Source organism: Phyllopteryx taeniolatus, chromosome 17, assembly GCF_024500385.1.
Source record: "Phyllopteryx taeniolatus isolate TA_2022b chromosome 17, UOR_Ptae_1.2, whole genome shotgun sequence".
NCBI classification, from domain to species: Eukaryota; Metazoa; Chordata; class Actinopteri; order Syngnathiformes; family Syngnathidae; genus Phyllopteryx; species Phyllopteryx taeniolatus.
The window spans coordinates 13,350,500-13,377,167 of record NC_084518.1 but is presented as its reverse complement, the minus strand read 5'-3'; the positions used below and the strand labels follow the sequence as shown (position 1 = coordinate 13,377,167).

The window sequence follows — 26,668 nt, the reverse complement described above, 5'->3', positions numbered from 1 at the left end:
GAAGCTGGTGTACAACATCTGTTGTGTAACAACAGATGGGGCCCCAGCCATGACAGCCATGACAGGCCAGCATGCTGGCTTTATTGCGCAATGCAAAGCTGATCCAGACTTCACGAAATTTCTACATTACCACTGTATCATTCACCAGCAGGCGATAAAAGCAAAAGTGACCGGCTTTGATCATGTGATTACCCTGAACTGGTTGCCAGCCAATTGCAGGTCACACATAAACACACAACCATTCGCACACACATTCACACCTACGGGCAATTTAGAGTCTGCCATTAACCTACCATGCATGTTCTTGGGATGTGGGAGGAAACCGGAGTGCCCGGAGAAAACCCACACAGGCATGGGGAGAACATGCAAACGCCACACAGGCGGGGCCGGGATTTGAACCCTGGTCCTCAGAACTGTGAGGCAGACATTCTAACCAGTCGTCCACCATTCCGCCGAGTTAACTTTTTATGGGATAAAAACATAATTTTTTTGCTGGGTGCATTCAGAGCATGGTACAAACCAAACATGAGGGTAACCATTGACAGCCTCTGAGGGGGGGTCAGGGGTCTTAATCGCTCCATCCAGGCCATCCAACATTGCTGCAAACAGGTCACCCATTTTGTGCTGTGACTAATTTTTGCCAGTATCAATGTACCAAAAAAGAAGTGGTGTAAAACGCGATGCAATGGCCAGTAGGGAAATTCCAAATCTAGGACATGCCTGTCATTTCTGTATAAAGTGACAGATGACACAGCCATCAAATTGTTTCATTTTCAGTACCCCCTAAAACATTGTTTGTGCAGTGATGACAAGTAAGTAAGACAGACGTTCCCATGTCAGAGTAAGGCAATGAAAAATTGTCACTTAAATCCATAATGCTCACATTTTCTCACATAACGTTCACACCGGCATTTTTATCATCAGACCAGCAGGTGCCCAGTCAAAAAATAAATAAATAAAAGTCACATTTTCCAAATGTAAATGCTGACTACGGAGTTTGTTTCTTTACTGTGCTATTTTCACCATTTAAGATCAATGCCATAAGAAGCTACATTACTTTAAAGAGCTAGAGGGACTGTCTTTCTGATGCAGGGGCAAGTCTTTACTGTTAAATATTTGTAATTTACTTTCACTGTCATGTTAACAATGATTCATGCAGGGGTTTAAATCTGAGCTCAAGTGAACAGGGCTTATAAATGGTGTCGGATGATATCTTTCAGACTTGACCAAACAAAATCAGAGCACTCGCACCACAGTTTGTTTTAACCAAACTATACTAAATGACAAAGTGTGTATGTAGCCTTACATACCTGTGCTGGACTGCACCACCCCAGAATCCACACTCTGGCCCATCAGATCGTACTGGTTTAACCTTGAACCATCGTCTGCCACCACCACAGACTGGTCGGCACCTTTGGTCCACACATACACCACCTCTGCTTGGGTGTAAGCATCTAAGTAAGGACAAAAAAAAAACCATCTCATCTGTATTCTGAATCTTTATGCAATTAACATCTGAAATGTGTAGATTTAATCTGCCCGTATCCGAGTGTATCCAGAGTCATGTTCTGCCCCTAAAACTAGTGTATTTTATTATTATTTTTTTTAATTTGATGTTTTGTCACATCACGTCATCGTCCAACTTAAATGGAACACAAACACACACAATCCCAACAGGACGGCATGACCTTAAAAGCGCCAAGTCAGTGTTTTCTTGCCTCCGGCCGGCCAACCTGTCATGACTGCAGTGTGGCTCAACCACTGCTGAGAAAAGGATGGTCCCGCTGCAGACTGCAGCAGAAGGCAGAGAGCTAAACACTGAAATATTTAGGAAGTGGATTCAATTTAAAGAGGAGGTGGGGGTTGGTGGGTCCACGGGTGTCGGCCGAGGACAGGTCCTCTCGCTCATGCTGCACAGCTGTCTGACAAATGGTAACAGGAAGCGTACAGCCTTTCTTTCATTGGCTATTCTATTCTCCAACCTCTATCATTCTAGCGCTTGTTATGTTGTCTTCAAGCAGGATGCAAGGTTTAGGCCTATATTGCTGTCAGCAGTGAGCAGCTTGTGTGACACTCTGGAAATTTTGCAAACAGCACTACCTTGGATAAATACAGGTCCGCACGTGCCTGGCAGGGACATGCATGGCCTGGCAGGGTCAAAGGAGACCGGAGGGGCCTTAGCGGACACTTCCTCTGTGAGAACATCTGCTATTGTGTTGTAAGTCCCTTATTGTTCATGTTTCCATTCGGATGAGGTTTGAGTGTATGGGCAACATGAGATCATGATTCTTCTATCCATTTTCTATACCGCTTATCCTGCTCAAGATCAAGGCATGAGTTTGGAGTCTATCCCAGCTGACGTTTAAAGAGATTTCCAGTCAACTAGGTCATCTGGAAAGGCTGAAAAGAAGGCAATTGGTCTTTTTCGTTTAAGATTTCATCTTTAATCCAAAAGGCTTCTTCTGTTCTAAATTTGTGGTGGAAAATCCCTATATTTATAGATTTTTTCAAAAGCATTTTCCACAAAACTGGTGCTTTTGAGCTGCTAAAAACACCAGATGTTTATCAACCTGTGCCTTTTGTGTAGACTGTGACTCTGACTGTGTGCCCTTTCACAAAGCCAACACAGTGTCTTGTGATCAGATATGTACACGTGTGACGTCAGCATCAGGGTCTGGTGTGACTTCTAGAATGCAAAAGGCTGAGAAAACCTTGGTTATGCTGCCGATACTATATTCATAGATGGGACATTGTCACGTCAGGAAAAAGCTGGCTTTGATAGGCAGTGGAAAAGGGCTTATGCCTCTGGTGGGCATCTCCGTTGAGTGGTGTTCACATGTCTGGTTACCGACTCGTCGTTATGCAAAACCGGTCACTCACCAGTCATCCCTTCCAGCACAGCACTCCCATGTGACCCCCCCCCAAGTGATACTCACACCAGAGACACAAATATGGGGACTCTCCAACAGAAATGTTGAACTGTTCAACTTTAGTGGATATCCCAGCTGACAGACTATAGAAAGACTACACCCTGAATTGGTCACCAGCTACACGAGTTAGCTATGTGAAACAGTACACTACATTTGGCACTTAGAACACCTGGTTTCCTGTTTTCCATCCCCTACTATGCTTAACATCTGAGATCAGATGAGATCAGGCGTTCTTGAGGTTTTATGGCTATAAAGCCATTGTATAGTTATGCACTATTATGCATTGGACTATTTCCTACAGCAATATCATAATTTCTGTCATATATACAACACCAATTCCAATTAAGTTGGCACGTTGTGTTAAACATAAATAAAAACAGAATACAATGATTTGCAAATCATGTTCGACCTATATCTAATTTAATTCACTGCAAAGACAAGATATTTTATGTTCAAACTGATAAACTTTATTGTTTTTAGCAAATAATCATTAACTTAGAAATTTATGGCTGAGACACGTTCCAAAAAATCTTGGATAGGGTCATGTTTACCACTGTGTTACATCACCTTTTCTTTTAACAACATTCAATAAGCGTTTGGGAACTGAGGACACTAATTGTTGAAGCTTCGTAGGTGGAATTATTTCCCATTCTTGCTTGATGTTCAGCTTCAGCTGTTCAACAGTCCGTGGTCTCCGTTGTCGTATATTACGCTTCATAATGCGCCACACATTTTCAATGGGAGACAGGTCTGGACTGCAGGCAGGCCAGTCTAGTACCCGCACTCTTTTACAACGAAGCTACGCTGTTGTAACACATGCAGAATGTGGTCTGGCATTGTCTTGCTGAAATAAGCAGGGGCGTCCATGAAAAAGACGTTGCTTGGATGGCAGCATATGTTTCTTCAAAACCTGTATGTGCCTTTCAGTATTGATGGTGCCTTCACAGATGTGTAAGTTATCCATGCCATTGGCACTAACACAGCCCCATATAATCACAGAAGCTGGCTTTTGAACTTTGCGTCTATAACAGTCCGGATAGTTATTTTCCTCAATTCAGGGAAGCTCCTTGTATACCCAATCATGGCACCCACCTGTTCCCAATTAGCCTGTTCACCTGTGGGAAGTTCCAAACAGGTGTTTGATACGCATTCCTCAACTTTCTCAGTTTTTTTTGGCCACCTGTCCCAGCTTTTTGGGAATGTGTTGCAGCCATAAAATTCAAAGTTAATGATTATTTGCTAAAAACAATAAAGTTGATCAGTTTGAACATTAAATATCTTGTCTTTGCAGTGTATTCAATTAAATATAGGTTGAACATGATTTGAAATTGTATTCTGTTTTTCTTTATGTTTAACACAACGCCCCAACTTCATTGGAATTGGTGTTGTTTGTGGACTGTGTTTCGATAAGACATTTTTTTGGACCATGCCAATGAGTTCGTTTTCCACAGAAACAAAGTACAAGTGTCCACATATATATACACTATACGTCTGTGTACAAACAATTAGAATCATTGAAAGAAAACATCACAGAGCATCACTTTTTGTCCAAAATTCTACTAAATTCTCATAAGACAGGCCTGCTGTGTGTATGTTGATGTCGTGTCCTCCAGAGGGGACTTACAGCTGCCAAACTTGAGTGGGCAGGCATGGGCGTCCATTGGGAAGTCTTCAAGGTGCATGGGGCATTCTGCTCTCACAGTCAGCCTAAAGCCATCACGCAGACATGAACAGATGATTAAAAGAAACAGGAACACAGTCTGCAAACAGAAACATGTGGCGTACACTTTTTGTTTATTTCCAGTCTATTGGAGGTAATCACTGTCAAACTGCGTCTCTTTCTCAGAACCTCAGAAAGGTTCTTTTTTTCCCCCCGAGCTTCTCTTTTCTGACAGCTTTCAGAAAAACAGCATGTCAGGCCACCCGTGACACACTAATCTTCCATCCGTCCCCTCATCTCGCTCATCTGTGACAGCAATACGGCCTCCTCCTCCCCCCGCCAGTAAGCATGCTAAATAAGTATCTTGCAATCCTCGCCTAGCGCACCACGGACTATAGTGCACTATGCTACTCCATGCACTGTTTGAACTTTCACCAGTGTTATAAAGAGAGAAAAACATTTTTTTTTTTTGCATTAGTTTTTTTTCATCACTTGAATTTAGTAGGAAATCACAGAAAATGTTTCATTTTTAAACAAAGATTTATTCCCATGATGTAGAAATATGGCCAATCTCTATTAATTCCTTCATGGTTTTTGTACCAGATCCTACAAAATTGCCATTATTCAGTAAAATTTTCTCCTTGTTGTGTAACTCCATGCTATGCTTAATGTTTTATTCCTCATGAGGCCACAATACAACCATTTGCCTACATGTTCCAACAGTACCATGACTACTGGCTCTGCATTTTATGAACATATGTTAAATGTATTAAACATGTATTCATATTGTCAAAACAGCGCAATGCAAATAATCTCAACCATCTTAACTGTCAATTAAATTCGTCACTACCTTTTCACTAAATCAAAATATACTATACATCCATCTTTTTTTCTTTTGTGCCTGTCCTCACTAGGGTTGTGGTTGAGCTTGAGCCTATCCAAGCTTACTTTGGACATGAGGCGAAGTAAACCTTGTCGCCAGCCAATTACAGCGCTTGTAGCCAAACAAACATTCAGATCACATTCACACCTATGGACAATTAAGAGTTTTCAATTAACTCTAGAACTGCAAGAGGGCAGGCACTTGGATCGGTGGTTTTTACCTGATATCCATAATCACCTGTGAACGGTCACCTTTTTTCTGTAAATGTACCATTTACTCGCAAGGCAGTGAGGGCGAGCAGAGAGGAATGAATGAGCTGAGGCGGAGGTGTATAATCAGTGCAGAGGTGCGAGTAAGTCACAATGTGTGAGTTTGCAAGTAGGTCTTAACCTTCAAGTTTAAAACAAGTCCCAAGTTACTGTGGCAAAACTGAGTCACAAATACATTTCAAGCATGTTGAGTCAAGTCATGACTTGGTTTAAGCAATCTCTATACTGTATCAAGTCATACAAATGTATCTTCAATTAACCCAGCATGCGTGTTTTTGTGACCTGGGAGGAAGATGGAGTACCCATTGAGAACACGCGAACCTCACATAGAAAGACAAAGATTAGAACTCCAAACCTATGAGGCAGATACTAACCACTAAATCACCAAGCTGCCCTCAAACAGCACTAATTAAATTCAAATGAAAAACTAACAGAAAACCAATTTTGTCAAAATTATGTTATTTCCATTTAACATTTGGTCATAAAAAAATTCTGGTCACGCCAAGCAGGAATGTGTAACTTGAGGAGGACAGCAGCGCTGTGACTGAAAGAACCACTGGTGCATGCATCCATCCATTTTCTGAGCTGCTTCTCCTCACTGGGGTCCTGGGCCTCCGCTGTTTTTTTTTTTTTTTTAATCTCATACTTTTACTTCTTTGAACATTCCAATCATAAAAATGCAGCTTGAGATCATGAAATAACAGATCTTTCTTAACTTACGGTCAGATGCTACTTTTAGGTATTACAAAGTTTTTATTACAAATTCAGATGTATGGTCTAACCATAATTATTACATCAGTCACAGATGATACCGGCAAATCCAATATGTCCACCTCATTTAGTTTTGTAAATGAAATACATATTTATACATTTCTTTATCACAAAATGTGGCAGCGTACCTCATGGTGTAGAGCAAGGTGCCTTCCTCTGTAATGCGCAGCAGTTTGTTGGGCATGGTCATGTTGTGCGCCACAGACTTCTTGCCATTATGGAAGAATGTGTCGGGCGTCCAGATCTTGCTGGCCATCAGGTTGTTGAGACGCAGCACGGCCATGGGACCCTTGAACTTTAACCTCTCATCTTTCCAGCTCTGTCTGAAGAAGACATCAATGGTGTACTCCTGCAATGGGATAAAGGGCCATAGGGTTGACACCAGTCCACGTATATTTCTACCTTCATGGAGTAGAAAGGAGTACAGTTGTATTTTTTTTCGACGTCTTTACCCTTTGACAAGCTCTCAGTTTGACTCTGACTTTCATACGGCGGCCTCGGCCTACTTTCCCTGCTGGTAGCTGTCTGTTCGTGTTAACGGCTTTACAGTAACCAGGATGCATTGTGTGGAGGTGCATGGTTCTCTGGCTTGTTGGGTTTATAAGAGAATGACTGCCTTGCTGTAGTGTAGTCATTTATCTCTCTTTCACTGAAAAATGTCCTTTAGTTTCACTTAATATCCGTGATGTGTTCAGTAGAATACAGCACATGACAAATTAAGCATCATTCAGCTTCTGGTTATGGGGGACATTGTTAGGTTAGACAATGATCACGAAAAAGCCAATTTTCCTAGCAATCCAAATTAGAATCAACACAAAAAGGAAGTGCCGGACCAGTTTTTGAAGCAGGCTCGTGACTGTAGCTGAAAGCAGATTTTAATGGTTCCACGTAACTGCACAGTAAAGTTAGCATGTGAAAATTACAGGGCAGCCTGTTCCCCCATCTCCTCTTCTAGCCACTCAGCCTCAGTGAGATAATTACTGAGAATTGTGAGAGAGATTCAAGGTAACGGTGGAGGGAAACGTGAGCAAATCTCCCTCAGATGCCAGCGCAATTAACAGGGATGATATCAAAAGTAATACACATGCTCTTAGCAGACACAAAAGAAGCATTTGGATGAGGTTAATTGGTTGTAAGCACATGTGGGCAAAGGAAACTCCATCCATCCATCCATTTTCCGTAGCGCTTCTCCTCACTAGGGTCGCGGGTATACTGGAGCCTATCTTAGCTATTCATTCATTCATTCATTCATCTTTCGTACCGCTTATCCTCACTAGGGTCTGGGCGTGCTGGAGCCAATCCCAGCTATCTTCGGGCAAGAAGCGGGTTACACCCTGAACTGGTCGCCAGCCAATCGCAGGGCAGATATAAAAAAACAACAATTCGCACTCATATTCATACCTACGGACAATTTAGAGTCTTCAATTAACCTACTGTGCATGTTTTTGGAATGTGGCAGAAAACCGGAGTACCTGAAGAAAAACCACGCAGGTACTGGGAGAACATGCAAACTCCACACAGGCGGGGCCAGGATTTGAACCCCAGTCCTCAGAACTGTGAGGCAGATGTGTTAACCAGTCGTCCACCGTGCTACCCATTTTATGAATTCATTTAATACAAATATATAAAATGCATTTAACTATTTTTAGTGTTTATGACAAAATTGATTTTTTTTATTGTTTGTGAAGATTTTTATTTTATTGTGCAGTAGTGTACTACTGTGGTATTTTCACTGCTTCTTTCACATGCTCAGACTGCTTTAAATACTCCAGTTCAATTACAATATAGTGGTTATCTTTTTGTACTATATCCTACTAAATCCACCTGAGACCCTTTTAAAAATAATGTTGAGAGATTTGTGTAAACAACATTAGTAATGTTTTGACTCACGCAAAGCTACCAAATTACACATTACACATTTGAACATTAGTAGTCACGATCATCACATGCCGAGGGCGTGGGAGTGGCATTTATGCCGAGTAGGATTAGTTACTGTTGGCAAGCAAATGCATATCTCATGAGACAGTTTTATTAATACAGGGCGAATTAATGAAATGAATCATGGCATGAGGACATCTCTCTTACGGCTTGGAGATCACTCCTGGGTCTACAAATGGCAATGAAGATGATGTGGATGGAGTGGAGAAGGGGGAAACTGGTGACATTTACACAGGCGGGGGGGGGGGGGGGTATGGGTGGGTGGAAGAGACCTACCATGTCATGGTCCGAAACTGGCCCGATACTAGTCACGAAAATGTCAGTCTTGACTTCAGTTACACGCTCTGTTGAAGCAGGAAATTGGCAGGGTGAGTGACTATCAATGGCATTCATTAACCCCCCCCCCCCACCCCGACTACCTGTTAATACTGGACAACCTGGCTCGCCCCCCGAATCATTCAACACACAAAAACAGCACCATGAAAAGAGCCCATTCTGGATGTCAATAAACATTTCTGCGAGTATTGGCTTCAGTGTCAGCTCCATTAGGTGCACAGTTCAATCTCCTCATAAATTTGCAGAGCGCTCCAAATAAGCCACTCTGCTCGCATAACATTTGATGGGCTTTGCATTGGGCATTTTTTTCCCCTCACCGTCCCGCTTGATTCCAAAGTCATTTTTTTAACAGTATGAATTTCATAACAATCATTCCCCCCTCCCCTCTGCCTTCTGTATCACAGCAACACAAACCTTTGTGTCCTTCACGAAACACTTCACACATTATAGTTCCCTTGTTTCTTCACAATAAGGTGCATAATAAAATAGCTTTTTTTATTGCAAGTACTTGAAACAGTCCACATCTGGAATGATAGTACAGTCATTAAGTGTGGGACAAAATAGCAATACTGTGTCACAACACCAGAATCAAATATCAATATCTTATGAAAACAAGTACAGTGGTGCCTTTAATTTGTTCCTTGACCATAATTGTAACTCAAAACACTGATATCTCAAATCATCTTTCCCTTTTGAAATGAATGGAAATGCCATCAATTTGTTCTGGCAACCAGACAGATATACTGTAATGGAGGCTCAGTTCCTCTCCTGGCTTCTCAGTATGGCAGTAATATTTGTGGGTCTTTGCAGAGGATAAAGAATACATGCCTGAGCATGTTGATACATGGTCTGTTTTCATGTGTCGCAGCACCGTTTGTGTTCTGACTAATATCCGTTGCTTAAACGGTAACGACACCGCCAAATACAGTAGATGCTAATGGATAGTCTGTGTGCCAATGGAGTTTCTTATTGTATGTTAGCATTAAGGTTGCAGAGGTTTGGTATTGTAGACTTGCTCCTTTAACCAACCCCAAGAAAAAAGTCACACGGTGAGCCACTCATACGGAGGAGGACAACCCATTCATGTCCCGGGGAAGTGGGCATTCAGCCATTGACAAACAACAATAGCAAAATGCGGAAGTTTGATCGTGCATGAAAATCGTCAACATTCTCCCAAGCACTGGTAACTGGCATCGCGAAGAATGACCCACAATCCTGTCCAAGATTACCTCACACCCCACCGTTACTTACATTCTCATACATAATAGAACAAAAAAAAAAACAAGTAGAAAAAAACAGATTAAATTCTCATATTAAACAAAGAATGAATACTACAATACTACAAAACTACAATGGATAAATAATTTAAGTATTTTAAAATAGGAAGTTACTTTGCAATTGCCCTGTATAATCTCACTCATCTATTATTAGCAGTGCTGAAAAATGAAATGCATTATGACGATATTGATTCTAAACCCTGTAGTCACATTGCATCTGCCACTGTTACCTTTGGGTTATTTCCATATCAATCACAATAAGCCGACATTGTTCGTGGTGTGTTGTGTTGGTTACTGACCTCCTAGTCCTGGCCTCAGGCGGTTGTCATAGCCATCCAGAAGGCTGTCGAGGATCTTGGTAAACACTGTCGTGTTGTGCTCGCTGTCCTGCCCAGTGCTGCCAAAAATCAGGAAAGAGCATGTCAAGTCCCGGGCAAAGAGAGCGCAACTGCCGTGGCAAGAAATAAAAATTACAAATTGTGTAGAACGGTAAAAAAAAGAAAGAAAAAAAAGGCTCGGAATATGACTCGTGTTTCTGTTTGACAATAAGGAGGATGTCTGCAGTTGCAGAGGCAGTTGTGATCATGAAGATTTGCACAATAGATAGTGACTCACTGTTCAGAAAACTCAACAAAAGTGAAAGACAAGTGCGAAAGTAATTGTCCTGATTGCCATTTTTTTGGTGTGTTTATGGTTTCAAAGCACAAGAACATTTGACATTCTCTAAATAGGTTATTTGACTTTGGAGCTATTTAAAGGGATTAAGTCGAAGGTCAAAATACAAGGCTACAGCAAAGCAAGCTTTCGGAGTGGGGGTGTAAAATAAATGTTGAATAACTAGGTATATCAAAAAATGAGGGCTTGATAAATTTTATTTTTAGTTGTCTTCATATGATAATCTAATGATGTGAAAAACCTGCTTTTTGGGCTAGAAAATGTCCCTGAATCAGAGTTCATTAGTAACAAGGTTGAAAATCAATGTGCAACAAATCAAATTAAGGCATACATCACAAGAAACGTCTTGGTGAGGTGTTTTTTTACTTGTCAATATTCTCTCACATAAAAAACAATTTGATTTTTTTTCTTCAGGTACCTTCATGGCCTCACAGACTAAACATGTAAAACCCTAAAACACCAAATCATGTAATACAGCTGAAGGGTCGCTACTTGCTACAGTATACAATAACAATATCCTTTCATCCATTGTCAATGTCTTTATGTCTCAAAAGTGTTCTCTATCAATTGGCTGTCTGTTGTCGTACTAGAGCGGCTCCAACTACCGGAGACAAATTCCTTGTGTGTTTTTTGGACATACTTGGCAAATAAAGATGATTCCGATTCTGATTCTGATTGTCCATACCGCTTCATCCTCACAAGCGTCGCGGGCGTGCTGGAGCCCATCCCTGCTATCTTCGGATGAGAGGCGGGGTACACCCCGAACTGGTCGCCAGCCAATCACAGGGCACATTTAAACAAACAACCATTCACGCACACGTTCACACCTATGGGCAATTTACTGTCCTCAATCAACCTACCACGCATGTTTTTGGGATGTGGGAGGAAACCGGAGTGCCCGGAGAAAACCCACGCAGGCGCGGGGAGAAATCTGTGTTGCCAAAACATGTGAGTGGCGATTAATTAACCGTATCCTCTAATCATCTTTGTGACGTATTAAAGTCAACATGTCGAATAGTCGATTCAACACCTAGCCCTAGTAAAAAAATCATTAATTGCTTATTACGTCCTCATATGATAAAGGAATTACCTGAAAATGTCCAATTTCACTTGTATCTAGGATGAAAATCAATTTGCAACATATCAAATCAAGTCATATATCATGATAAAATCTATAAGAGGACTTTGTTCACTGGTAACAAGGTCACAAATATATTTTAGTCATACTTATATTAAAGGTCTTTATGAAAGCTTTACAAATATGTAATTATTTTGCCAACTTATTTGTTGTATAATAACATAAAAGGGGTTGACTACTAATATGAGCAAAAATCATTTTGCAACAACAAAAAAGTCGTACATCATAATAATGGGCATTCTAGATACCTTATCATTTTGTCTATATGGTCTCATATGCTAACTTAAATACAAAAACATGAGTTTTGGCTTAACCGAGTTTTCAACCAACCACATCAAGTCGTACCTCATATTAAAGGTGTCGATGTTTGTTTGCATATGATGGAATAATGCACTCCATTTAAGCTTCAGATCATGCTGTCATTCTTTTAAGAAACATCAGCTGTAAAGTACGCTACAAAATTTGTTCCATATGATAACTGTGTGTTTGTATTTTTGTGGGATGACCAAAATTCCGAATGCAAAAGACCATACCAAGTCACCTATCATATGAAAGCCATTGATCAGTTATTTCTTGTTCTTGAATTTTTCTCTCAATTTTCTTTCATTTTCTTTTTTTCATTCCCTTAATTGTTGACAACAACTGAAAAAAAAATATGACTTCAGATCATGCTTTTCTGCCCTATAAGAATGTTAAACATATAGTATACTCCAAAGGAAAATACCCCAATATGTTATTCCATAGTCACTGATGGCGTAGTGGTACACTCGCCTGACTTTGGTGCAGGCAGCGTGGGTTCAGTTCCCACTCAGTGATGGTGTGAATGTGGGTGCGAATGGTTGTTCGTGTCTATATGTGCCCTGCGACTGACTGGCGACCAGTTCAGGGTGTAGACCGCCTTTCGCCCGAAGTCAGCTGGGATAGGCTCCAGCGCCCCGCGACCCTAACCAGGATAAGCGGTGTTGAAAATGGATGGATGGATGTTATTCCATATTATCCTTGTGTGGTTTAGTAGGGACATGTTTGCATGCATTAAAGCCACTTTTATGCTTAGTATAAAAAGCGGAATGCACAGTCCATGCACACCTAGGCACAATCATAGAGAAATTGCAATCCATTATTAATACCTTAATATGGTCTTTCAGGCCACTGAGGCGCTGCTGGATGCGCAGGGCTTGAACATGAAACAAAATGCTTCAAGCCAAAATATTCTCCAGTGACAATTGTGTATGAATATTTCAGATATTTACACGTGTGGTAGCGGCCGGAAGCACCTTATATGTTTGCATGCATGCATTTACATATATACAACACCTGAATCGATGCATATGTGTACAGTACTCACATCCGTCCACATGTTTGTGCGTTGATAACAAGGGGGATGTCTCGAGCAATGCAGCAAAGCAATCATAAGCTCCCTATTCTTTCTTTTTCTCATCTTTTTTTAACGCCAATGGCAAAACTTCGCTTCCTGCTAAATAAACAGCCAATGTTTGGAAACAAGCTCATCTCGCCCAATAGCTCCAAGGAGAGAGAGAGGTCATCGAGATGAGTTAGCCGCAACAGAAGGGAAGTGGGAAAGGATGGTGGCTGTGGGCGGGAAAGTGGCATGCAGAGGAATGTGTAAGAAAAAACCTTCGGAGGAGAAGAAAACATAAAAGAAGGGAAGAATGCAGATGGAGATGAAGTGGTAAGGGGAGTGGGAGAGGGTCAGGAAAAGGTGAGCGAAACAGAGGGGAGAAGCGAGACACGGCTCATCGTCAAAGCTGAGGGATTGAGGCTGATTGAGGACGGGCAGCAGTACATTTTCCTTTCTAAATACAGATGCTGTCACCCTGTCACACGTGGATTTGTATAAAAGGGTTAAGGGACTGCTCGGCAGCCACCAATCCCCAAGAAATTGTTATCATTATCTTCCAGAATGGAAAAAAAAAAATGCGTTAAACTATTAAAAAATAATAATAATAACAATGATGATGTGTTCTGCTCTCCAATCTCATACAATTATAACTGAGACATACAAAAGCCTAAATTGGGCTATAATGCACCTCAACCCCTTGTCTCCATTGAATATTCTTGAACTGATGCCAGTGTGGTCCCATAACACTGACAGCCTGAACGGTTCTGCTGGGCCTTTTTCCATTTTATTTTCATTTAGACATTTTACTTAACTCCTCGTGGGACGCTCAATAAAATACGGAGAAATTCAACTGATCATAGTTTATAACTCGACTTTATTTTACTTTACTAACATTCTCATCATTGTGTTCAGCTAAATTTGCTCATACAATATATTCGTCATTACTACTGAACACACGTCACAGTTTTATTTGCATCACGTTAAAGTTTAATGTCTAAAGACGAATACCCGCATACCAATAATCAGGCCGATTTTGAACCTGTTCCCTAAATCAGCAAAAGTCCGATGTCACAAAAAAATAATAATCTGTTCTAGATTATAATAAAAGTTATTATTTAGTGTGGTTTGTGTTTAGACTGATTTTTTTCACCCCCAAGCTGCCCGTAAAATGGTTAGGGCTGACAATCGTAAAAGATCACACTGTTTAATATTATAATCACAAATCCTTACATGTGGTCACCAAGGAGTTAGGCCGAGCCATAGACTCCATGAATGTGACGTGTAATGGAATGGAAACAAAGGAGTAACTGGTTTTGTTGAGTGTTTGGATATCGTGTCTCCCAAGTCCTTCATGACAATACAAATGTAATCAGTAGAAGAGGGTGCAACCACAATGTAGTCAACAGACAAGCTAACAGCCTAGTTTATTCTTTTTGTTCTTCTACTACTACTTTTTCTTCTACTTTGTCTTTCAGGCAGTATGGTTGCCCTGTGGCATTGTGTTGCCTCTCACAGGTCAGTCCAGGTACTATGCCAGATTTAAGTTCTGGGCAAAGAGACTCACGATTATTGGTAGAGATATTTTTACGTGTGTGGCGTGCTGTGTTGGTCATCTTGAGAGTACACCAGCATTGTGTTTTTTTCCCCTTGTCATATGTAGGGTCTCTCATTTTGTAAAATGTGGTTAAGAGGTTAAAATGTATTGCGAGTACCAGACTTTAGTACTTGTCTCAACATGAGCCAACAAATGTCTCTTTCTTTGATGAAGTTATGATTTTTATTTATTAGAAGACAATCATTTCACCATAGCTGTATAATGTAAATCTTGTGACTTTATTTTTAAGGAAAACAACAACAAAACTGAGATTGTTGCACAGCATGTAATCTTGAAAGTGTGTCATAACGGCATGTTTTAAGTATCTCCATCGACCCCCATAACTGTCCTTTATGCGTCAGACCAAAAGTCCAGCGTTTAGACTCACAAGACAGTCAAGACGGTCATCTTTGTATTAGTTAAATTACGAATTAGGGTAATTCCAATGTGAAGTCGTATCATTGCAGGGCTTTGCCATCTTTGGGGAAGCATGTTGTTTCTACCCATTATGTCAAACTGACAGAAATATAAACTGCTCGTAAGTAAGTACTGTTTCTGTTTGTCATTAAATTTGTTTCTACGTTCACACATCTTTGCTCGTATACAAACATTCTAGACAAATCCACTTACAAATGTTGCACTTTTAGAACTCGGTTGTTGTCAGTCTAAAACGAAATAGATGGAGTATCATAATCATGGTGGGATACATTGAGGTCATCTACCACTCTGCATTTCAAATGATCTTTCATTCCTGCCTTTTTGTGGTGGACTTATGGGGTCTATTTTGAACATCCAGCATCACTATGTGATGAAAATAAATAAACCATCAGGTAAGAATAAAGGCGGAAAAGATGCTCAGGGAAGACTGCACTTTATCAGCCAGGGGGGCCCACTTCTTCATAAAACATTGTGCACCATCCCCATCTACAGGTCATCGAGACAGCAACAGTGCCGCTCAACACTGATGTCTCTCACTCCCACGCTTCTTCCATACTACTGTACATCTCATCGAGATTGTTCTAATTAATAATAATTAGGGGGAAAAAATCAGGGAACTCAAAATTCTGTATGAGACATCAAAAAGCAAAAGATTATATGGCGAGTCGATAATTATGCTGCAGTGGAAGGCCCTCAGTGGCTTCATATTAGTTGTATAAACAATGGAACTGAGGCTTGTGACGTCAACCCATGAAAATTCTTAACATCAGTGCAAATCATCAAGCAAGGGTATCATTTTTGCATTCAAGAGGACACGCTGATGTAAATTTTTTGCGAGGCCGCAGCATCTCGACATGAATCAACGCTCAAGTCGACTGCGCCTCTGTGACACTTTTGGTGAATAGTTCAAGGCGAGACCTGATTGATCCTCAGTAAGGTGGGCGCACATCACCTGCAGTTACATCAGATAAATAATTACAACTGTAGCTTTGCCTGATTGCTAATCATGTAATTGTTCCACTACTATTGCTGTTATGACAGATTTACGCCCTATAATCCAAGCAATTGTCAGATTATGATACAATCGCGCAAGAATGTGTGTTTTTGTTGTTATCTCATCCAAATGTGACCACAATTACATCACACTGTACAGACTAAGTCAATTGTGACATTCAGCATGACCCCCGTACAATCATACACTCAGAGTTAATATGTAACACCATTATGACATGCGTAGTTGCTATTTTGGCTCCTTATCTCATTATCTCTATGGAATAACAAGCATGGAGGTGTATTGTGGGAATGCCCCACTTTACAACCGCAGTGGATTCTTCTCCAACGAAATGAACATAATACAACATCACACTAACATAAGACCACAAAATGGTATTTTGGTGTACATTTTGTCATGTTACATACAACAAACAATGCAATACAGCCATCCATGCACATTTCTGAGGGGGAACAGAGTTGATTCGTGTTTACCTTTTGGCACCCAGGACGATGTTGGCTACGAGCAAGCAAGCCCCCAGGCACAGCGAGGCCACGCTGCCCCGTCCACACATTGTTGAATATGAGGACCTTTCACTGCTGGAGGTCAGAGCGGAGAGACACATATACACAGAGAGGTTAGGCATCATTAACACACACACGCACACACACACACACGATTGATGACAGTGTTGCTACGGAAGCATCACAGCCACAATCCGAAGATATCCAACAACTAGATGTCGGACCGAAGGTGGTAACACCTGTGCAGCGCCTCCTTCCTCTTCTTAAACCTGCAATGTGAACGAACCTTGTACCGCAATATCAAACCCTCGATAGCCCCCCGCCCCCAATCCTCCTCTTATCCTCTCCCCTCTAAATAAAATAAGAGCATTTGCTGCCTCCTCAGTTATTAAAATGGGATGTTGAGCGTCATCAATGATGCAAGCATGCACATTGCACACACAAAAACACAAGATTTAGTGGCTGCATGTGCTCTCATGAGTGTGCCTGAATTACTTACTAATCAGATGCAATCTGCACCACAAAAATATTTTTTTTATATATAAAAAATAAATAAATAAATAAAGGAGTAAATCCTTTAGTTGACAAGGATTTAAAGGCTCATGCAGATTATATAAAAAATGAGAAAATCCTGTCCCCCCCCCCCAAAAAAACAGCACACTTTCTAAGTTATCCACATAAAAATACACTCTCTCCTCTCGAAGCGCCACAATATTATGTGACATGTATCTACGTGGGAGCCGGAGTTGAAGATTTAGCATGCAACTGGCATCACTGCAAGGCTGCTCCGTGCATGGCGATCCGATTTGTGCGTAATGAAGCGACGCGCGGGCGCTGGCTATGGTGCTGAATTCTCTCCTTTCGCCATCCACCTCCTGTCTCGCCTAAAATCTATTTGGACGCCTTACTCCCGAAGTCCTCGTTCTCCTCCTTGACATCTCCTTCAAGCTACCCACCGCCCCAAAACCCTCAATTCCTATCTTCTAGCATCCAAAAGGGAGGTAATAAATGAGACACTTACAGCAGCAGATGGGATCGGAATAGAAGCTTGTACCCCCTCCTCAAACTTTAAATATCTTCCCTAACCCAGACTGGTAATAAAATAAAATAAAAAATCATGGGGTGGGTGGGGGATAGAAAGTAAATCCTGTGTGATCTCACATCTGACGAATTCTAGCTGGAGGCTGCTGGAGACGATATGTATGCAGGTCTCTCTCCCTCTCTCTCTCTCGCGCGCGCTCTCTCTCTCTCCCTCTCTCTCTCTGTTTCTTTCAGTCAACTCTTATAAAAAAATAAAGGAACAATAATCATAAAAAAAATCACTCCAAACTATAAGTGATCTCCACCTTGCAACACGTCCAAAAGAGGATGCATGTTAGGATTTCATGTCAGATTACGCGAGACCGCCCATTTTATACTGTATGCAGCACTATTTAACTTCCGCTGCTGTAATCTCTTTGCAATTGCAGCTAAATATAACACAAATGAATGCTATTTGTTATTTTTTTTTGGGGGGGGGGGGGGGGGGTGCACTGCATCTTCACCCCCGACCCCCCAATGAACTGACATGTATACACACGCCTCTAAAAAAGCACGGTGACACCCTTCAAATACAATAACATCCAGAACAATTCAAATGAAAGAGTGTAGAAAGCGACAGTGGCTCACCAGATTGCGCCGACGTGACGAGCCTCCTCTGTTTGCTTTCTTCTCGCAATCAAAATTAAATCCTCCACGAATCTCTCTCTCCGTAGCGTGAAAAAAGGGACTATACGGAGAGAGTGTGAGAGAGAGAGAGAGAGAGGGGGGGGGGGGTGTATTCGGCGTGGAAATAGAAGTGTATGCAGGAGCGAATGTGCCGCTGCAGTCGCGCCACTCCACACTGAGCGCGCCGAGCTGCGTGCATCTGCAAGGGAGGGAGAGGGAAAAAACGGGCTCGTCCACCAAGCAGCCAGCCTATAATTTTTGCAGTCGTCAAATTAAACTACAAATCAGAGGACACCCAAAAAAAGAAAAAAAAACCTCCACTACCACCCCTGCATGCCACCACCATCACCATCCTCGCTTAATGCGCGCCACATGAGCTTATAAACAATGACATTATGATTGTGTTTATTGTATTGTATTTATTTTTTCCTTTGCAACTGGGGGGTTTATTTACAATAAGTGACTCATGCGTCGCCTTCCGTTTATTTGCATCCCAGCAAGGGGACGAGTGGTGCGCGTCAGTCGTGCATGCATGCTTCGGCTGCACTGCATCGCATGGCTCATCTTCCCCAGCCCCACCCCCCACCACCACTCCCCCCACCCTTTTTCACGCGTGGTTAAAGTGGGAATGTTTAGTTATGAAGCGACACCGCGGCTCCATCCAACCAAGCGCCTCCTGCAGCCATTTTTCATAATAATAATAATAATAATTAAGCACCAAATCTTCACTCTATAACTCTCAACTGTATCGTCTTAAGAAGCCCCCTCTCCCTCCACCATCGCTCCCCTCCTCTTCTTCTCTTCCCTATCTGATCTGCAAGTGACGCGAGTTGCCTCTGAGCGCGTGCACGTGGATAGGAGCGCGTCCATCACGTGCCCGTGTGTTGCCGGGGCGCGTGCATGTGCGCGCGTGTCATCGCGCGACAGTGAGGCGACAGAATAATTTGGTGCTTTTCTTTTTCCTGACAATCTCTGCAATAATAGAAAAAAAATACAAATAAAATCACGTCATATCTGAAAATCCATAATAGGCAATCTCACATTATATCAATGTACCCTTCATATTTTTTGTAAATATTTTATTTGACAGTATCTCCAATGTGCGCAACAGACTAAAGTCCTTTCCTGAAGAAAGTATTTTTTTCAATTTTGTAAACTAGTCAGTAAACAGCTTAAATTTAATGTGTCCATAAAATAGCTGAACACAGAATGTCTATGTCGCTGGCACAAAAAAAAAACCCAAAAAAACCAGGTCACATGCAATTGGACCAAATTTGGACATTTTCACTTTGTGTTGTACTCATATTTGTGTTGACCAAGAAATAAGCAAAATAATAACCCTTGCCAACCAGTAAATCATATACAGTAATATGGAGCTTATCCTCATTTAAATCAATGGGGTGGTAAGAGAAAGCCCACTACAATTATTTTAACAATCTTTTTTTTAAATGCTTAACATTTAAAAACATCCGCATTTTCCTATTGTTGCATGTTCACGACCCACTTTCATATATGTTATGGACAATTAAGACAATTCTGTTCATAAATAGCCTATGAAAACATATGTATGGTATATTATATATTTAAATGCTGTTTCAAACGAGTTTGCTGTACCGCCAAAGGTATATTGCTTGCCATGACGTCCATCAATCAAAGACTGAGCTGCAGTGTATTTGTTTACAAAGTAAACTAGTGGCTAGAGAACAAGACATTAAAATTTCTTTTCATTTTTCTACCATGTTCCATTTCTGTACTGTACTGAAAAAATCAGAATGGGTATACATGTGATTTTTTTTAAATTTGTTTCCACTAGCTGTCTGCGACCCACACAAAATGAGTCCGTGCCCCACTTTTGGATCTCGACCCACCAGTTGAGAATCAAAACTCTATTCCATCTTGCATCATGTAAACATGTTGCGAATGAAATGAAGAATTATAAAACGCCAACACAAATCATGTGCAGTTTATTGTTTAATTGAGCCTGAAATTGTTTAACGAGCTATCAAGCAAGCGCAGCAGCATAGATCAAAATAATTCTTGCTTCTGGTCATCTCACGTTTGTGTGGTCACTTGTTATTAGCCACAGTGCACAGGGTTGACAACATTTGTACTGTTGTACTGGACTGTTTTAAGGCAGCGCAATGAATTAGCGGTTAAAACGTCTGCCTCAAGGTTCGAACCTCGGCACCAGCCTTTCTGTGTGGAGTTTGCGCATTGTAGCCGTGCTTGCCGCCATTTTCTCAGGTCACTCAGGCTTTCTCCCACATTCCAAAAACCTGAGCGTTAGGTTAATTAAAGTAAATTGTCCATAGGTGTGAATGTGATTGTCAATGGTTGTTTGTCTTTTTGTGCCCTGTGATTGGCTTGTGACCCGTCCGGGATGAACTTTGTCTCTTGGCCAAATTCAGCTGCGATAGGTTTCAGTCATGACCCTAATGAGTTCAAGTAGCCTGGAAAATGGATAGCTAGAAGGATGGACATTTATTTCCACTCTGTATTAAATATAAACATTGGAAAGATAGACAGCGCCATCTGGTGGGACACTGCCTCCCGTAATGAAGAGCTTTCACACCGCACGCAACGGTACTTCTCCACACACTGCGACTCATCGGGAATGAGCCAATCCCAGCTCCACCTCAGGCCAGGTGATGAAGAAGTGAAGAGAGAGGGACTAAACGGAGAGAGATTGATGGCTTTAATTTGCCTGAGAGATGTGCACGTTATGAGCCAATAATCACTCCCGGTGAACAGGCTTTTTGATTTTTCTTCTTTTGCAGGAATAAGTGGAAAGGGGATGAGGGGCACCCTCTCTTCTCTGTGTCACACATCCATCAAGCCGCGTTGTATGCGTGCTGATAATGTGTTTGGTGTCACACAATCTTACAGTGGGCTACACACTAAATTGACATTCCTAAACTGTATGTGGCAGCCAGCCTTGTGTCATTTATATGAAGTGGGAAGAGGGAGGGTGGGGGAAAGAAAGTGGCCTGCAGCCATGTAAGTGCTGAGCAGATATGTGTGCTTTTTCCCGGTGTGCTCAGTGGTTCGTGTCAAGTGTCGTATGTGTGAGTCACTCGCATGTTTATCTTTATTAAGTAACACACTAATAATGTTGGTTTGCTTTGGTGTAAATCTGAAACATATCCCTCCATCCATTTGTTTACCATGCTGGATATAAGTCAATCTATCACAGCTGACTTGTGGGGGGGACTTGAAAGAGGTGGGATGACAGGTCACCTGTTAGTGACACATGGAGATTAACAATTTACACTCAAATTCACACCTACAATTTTAGTCTTTAACTAATGGTTTGGGATATTCAAATTAGGGATTGGAATTGAGTCACTTGCGACATGATATTATTGCAATATAACAATATATTTTACAGCAATTACATGGTATTTGACAGTGAGTACAAATTTACACTTCAGTCCAACAAAAACGTTTACGTCCAAATGCGGGTTTTCTTTCTCCCGGAGCTTCAAGAAATGAAGACTGTTGGTCCAATTTAAATGCACGACAATGTTTAATGTGCTGCTATTGTAAAGTCTACAGTAATTCAGGATTTTTGTGGAGGATCACTGATTGGAAAACATTGTGTCTAAATCTTTTTATCTACTGTAGTAAAAAAGTTATTCAGAATTGCAAATGGGGCACTTAAAGTTGTTTGTCATCTGACTACCTTTTAAACAGATCTGACAAAGTCATCCTCTTTGTAAAAACAGAAGCAAAACACACCTTTATTGCTTTATTTGTAGACTTTTTATTAAAAGCACAACCGTTTTTGTAACACTGTAAGCGCACATAGCTAGGTTAGGGTTTTTCCTTGATGAGGTCGCTTGAGAAAATTTCGCTCAAAAGGAATCTCCCTTATGAAGCTGTGTAAGTAAGAGTGTGAGAGACTAACCCAAGTGTGGTTATCCCACTTGATTACTCACTTCTCTTGGTCCTTGCCTTTTTATGGACTCGAGGATTTTTCAGGAACCGTTTGCGGCTACGCTTGGAACGTCAGCTTCTTAACAGGGTCTCGTTAGCACACTCTGGCCCAACCTTCACGCAAGGTATCTTTTCATCTTTTATCGATTTCATCTGGGAAGGATGAGATAATTGAGGCCGTCCTTGTGGGGGTGGATGAATTTCAGCGAGTGCTTATCAACATTTCGTGAAGTCAATTAAATAATACTGCAAAGCTGCTCTTGCTATTTAAGTAGACATTTTGTCACATTGTAACTGGATGGCCCAAAACCATATTCCTCCATCCAGCAGATGGCGTTGTGCTGAAAAACAAAACAAACTAAGATCTTTTTTCCCTTTCCAATATGTTCTTTAGATTTAATATATGTCATAATCATAATGACCTTGTTTTGGAGTCATTTATTTTGTGATTTCATTAATATTTTGTTGTTTTCCTGCCAACTCTCCTTATCCGTTTTCTGCTCCATGGGACAGCGCCAAATTGCAAAGGAAGCAGCACTGTCAGCAAAACTGATGTATGCTGAATTTTCCAAAATTATTTTCAAAAAAAAGTAATTAAATTACATTATATTATATATTTAATTGAATGTTTTAATTTTCAATCACAGAAATTATTCGAAAGAACACATTTTATCCATCCATCCATCCATTTTCTGAGCCGCTTCTCCTCACTAGGGTCGCGGGCGTGCTGGAGCCTATCCCAGCTATCATCGGGCAGGAGGTGGGGTACACCCTGAACTGGTTGTCAGCCAATCGCAGGGCACATACAAACAAACAACCAGTCGCACTCACATTCACACCTATGGGCAATTTAGAGTCGTCAATTAACCTACCATGCATGTTTTTTTCGGGGATGTGGGAGGAAACCGGAGTGCCCGGAGAAAACCCACGCAGGCACGGGGAGAACATGCAAACTGCACACAGGCGGGGCCGGGGACTGAACCCCGGTCCTCAGAACTGTGAGGCTGACGCTCTAACCAGTCGTTCACCGCGCCGCCCACACGTTTTATTTCAGAAAAAAATATTTTAACAACAAATTTATAGCCTGCAGTTCAGTTGGTTGGGGATTATTGCTCAATCACTATGTCTCTATTTAGTGTATTCTTATTGTCATTATTATTCATGAGCATTGACTGTGATTTTCTTCAATCAAGTGAAATAAATCGAAGCTCAACGTGGAGGACAAAATAAAAGTCCTGCCCTCTGTAAACTGCATGCAGCAATAAACCATAAACTGATGTCGTGTACTGTGCAAGGCCAACATACATACACGCATAGGCACACAAACAAACATATATGTATGTCTATTGCTGTTGTACTATTGTCCTTGTAGCTTGCTTGAAATATATCTCACAATAACTGTAATTAGTGGGAATGTGTCATATTTCTTCAGTTACTTGAAAAAGCTTTGGTTATTCTATACATAAGGCAAATGTCTTCATTAGTATGGCATAATGTAGCACTCTACTGGACTAAATATTGACCATATTTCACCTTTTCAAGCCTTAAAACAATGCTAATGCTCAAATTAAGCATGTGTTTTTACCAACTATTCCAGGAGGATTTTATTTTTTTATTTTTGGTCACAGTTTGCTAATTACCGTTAGCGCCCAAACCACAGGTCCCCATCCTTTTCAAAATTGAGAGCTACTTCATGCGAAAGGCTACCAGTTTTATAAATACTGTTCTTCTGAAATTAATAATAAAAAAAATGCTCAATTTATCTTTATAAACCTTGTGGAAAACCTTCCCAGAAGAGTTTAAGCTGTTATACAGGGGGTGGACCGATGTCATATTAAACCCTATGAATTAAGATATGGGATATCACTTAAATTCATATCTGAGTCAAGGCAGGTGAGTGAATACTTTCAGAAATATAGTGCGTACATATGAGTCATATATATATATATATATATATATATATATATATATATATATATATATATATATATATTTCTGTTTAGTTTTTACATCCAGAAGACCTTTATGAGTGAGAATTAGCTGAAATATAAATAATTGGGGAAAGAGTTGCCTCTATGAATGTATCCCATTTGCTGTCCTCTTGTATGTAATGTATTTTGTAACCCAAACATCATTTATAATAACATAACTTAAATTGGCCAAACCACCGCTGAATGTGTTTCCTAGTGTGTGTGAGTGTGTGTGTGCTATTTAGATTAAATGTAATGGTAAACAAAGATAATACATATAAACTGAAGTATTCTCAGCAGACGAGAGCATTTTCATTAAATTTGCCCCCTTAAACAACGTCTATACATACCATATGTCTTGTTTCCTAAAGCCAACCACTTTTGGCTATTTGAGGAAGTGTTGACTTGTTGCTTTTGCATTCCGGGCAGCAGGGTGTCCCTGAAAATAAAATATTTCACTTCCTTAATTTCCCATGTTCTCCTGGTCAAATCATGTGTCTTGATGATGCTTGATCACGATGCTTGTGAAATCTCGCCGTACGTGACGCGCACAAACGTCACAGCAGACGCAGGCGGGCCTCTCCTCACTCTCACTTGTCAGTTTACATAACATGTGATTAGAATCTTGCAATTTATCCAACCAACGCGCAACAGTTTAGGTTGGCCCGAGCATTCAAATCCCACTGACCATCTGTTCTGTCGCTTAGTTGCTTCACTTCAAATACTTTGCCTGTCCTCTGCAATGTGTTTACTTCACATCGTCTATAATTGCTCTCATTGTGTATTTGATGCTTCAGCTCACAAATGCAACACAAACACTGGAGACCAACAATATACAGTGGGTACGTAAAGTTTTCAGACCCCCTTCAATTTTTCACACTTGTTATATTGCAGCCATTTATTAAAATCATTTAAGTTATTTTTTTCCTCATTAATGTACACACAGCACCCCATATTGACAGAAAAAAACAAAATTGTTGACATTTTTTGCAGATGTATAAAAAAAAGAACAACTGAAATATCACACAGTCATAAATATTCAGATCCTTTGCTGTGACACTCATATATTTAACTCGGGTGCTGTCCATTTCTTCTGATCATCCTTAAAATGGTTCTACACCTTCATTGGAGTCCAGTTGTGTTTGATTATACTGATTGGACTTCATTAGAAAAGCCACACACCTCTCTATATAAGACCTTACAGCTCACAGTGCATGTCAGAGCAAATGAAAATCATGAGGTCAAAGGAACTGCCTGAAGAGCTCAGAGACAGAATTGTGGCAAGGCACAGATCTGGGCAAGGTTACAAAAAAACATTCTGCTGCACTTAAGGTTCCTAAGAGCACACTGGCCTCCATAATCCTGAAATGGAAGACGTTTGGGACGACCAGAACCCATCCTCGAGGTGGACGTCCGGCCAAACTGAGCAATTGGGGGAGAAGAGCCATGGTAAGAGAGGTAAATAAGAACCCAAAGATCACTGTGGCTGAGCTCCAGAGATGCGGTCGGGAGATGGGAGAAAGTTCTAGAAAGTCAACCATCACTGCAGCCCTCCACCAGTCGGGGCTTTATGGCAGAGTGGCCCGAAGGAAGCATCTCCTCAGGGCAAGACACATGAAAGCCCGCATGGAGTTTGCTAAAAAACACCTGAAGGACTGCAAGATGGTGAGAAATAAGCTTCTTTGGTTTGATGAGACCAAGATAGAAATTGTTGGCCTTAATTCTAAGTGGCATGTGTGGAGAAAACCAGGCACTGCTCATCACCTGTCCAATACAGTCCCAACAGTGAAGCATGCTGTGGGTGTGTTTTTCAGCTGCAAAGACAGTGAGACTGGTTGCAATCGAAGAAAAGATAAATGTGGCCAAGTACAGGGATATGCTGGACGAAAACCTTCTCCAGAGTGCTCAGAACCACAGACTGGGCCGAAGGTTCACCTTCAAACAAGACAGTGACCCTAAGCACACGGCTAAAAAACTGAAGGAGTGGCTTCAGAACAACTCCGTGACTGTTTTTGAATGGCCCAGCCATTAAACTCAATTGAGCATCTCTGGAAAGACCTGAAAATGGCTGCCCACCAACGTTCACCATCCAACCTGACAGAACTGGAGAGGATCTGCAAGGAGGAACGGCAGATGATCCCCAAATCCAGGCGTGAAAAACATCATTCCCAAAGACTCATGGCTGTATTAGCTCAAAAGGGTGCTTCTACTAAATACTGAGCGAAGGGTCTGAATACTTATGGCTGTGTGATATTTCAATATTTCTCTTTT

At 41.1% G+C, this 26,668-nt stretch overlaps 1 protein-coding gene across 5 annotated transcripts in view; it reads right to left on the bottom strand.

Annotated features, from left to right (window-relative positions):
• The window catches only part of gabra1 (gamma-aminobutyric acid type A receptor subunit alpha1), a 41,899-nt gene extending 23,297 nt beyond the window's left edge, over positions 1 to 18,602 (bottom strand). The window contains exons 1-7 of one of the 5 annotated variants that reach the window (XM_061751435.1): positions 18,453 to 18,602; positions 16,755 to 16,859; positions 10,364 to 10,461; positions 8,728 to 8,795; positions 6,642 to 6,862; positions 4,555 to 4,637; positions 1,311 to 1,454 (exon numbers count right to left, since the gene is read on the bottom strand). In XM_061751435.1, coding sequence (XP_061607419.1) covers positions 1,311 to 1,454; positions 4,555 to 4,637; positions 6,642 to 6,862; positions 8,728 to 8,795; positions 10,364 to 10,461; positions 16,755 to 16,834 — 694 coding nt within the window. In that variant the 5' untranslated portion in view covers positions 16,835 to 16,859; positions 18,453 to 18,602. The other 4 variants (XM_061751437.1, XM_061751436.1, XM_061751438.1 and 1 more) reach the window with 4 other exon arrangements.
• Between the last annotated feature and the right edge of the window lie 8,066 nt (positions 18,603 to 26,668).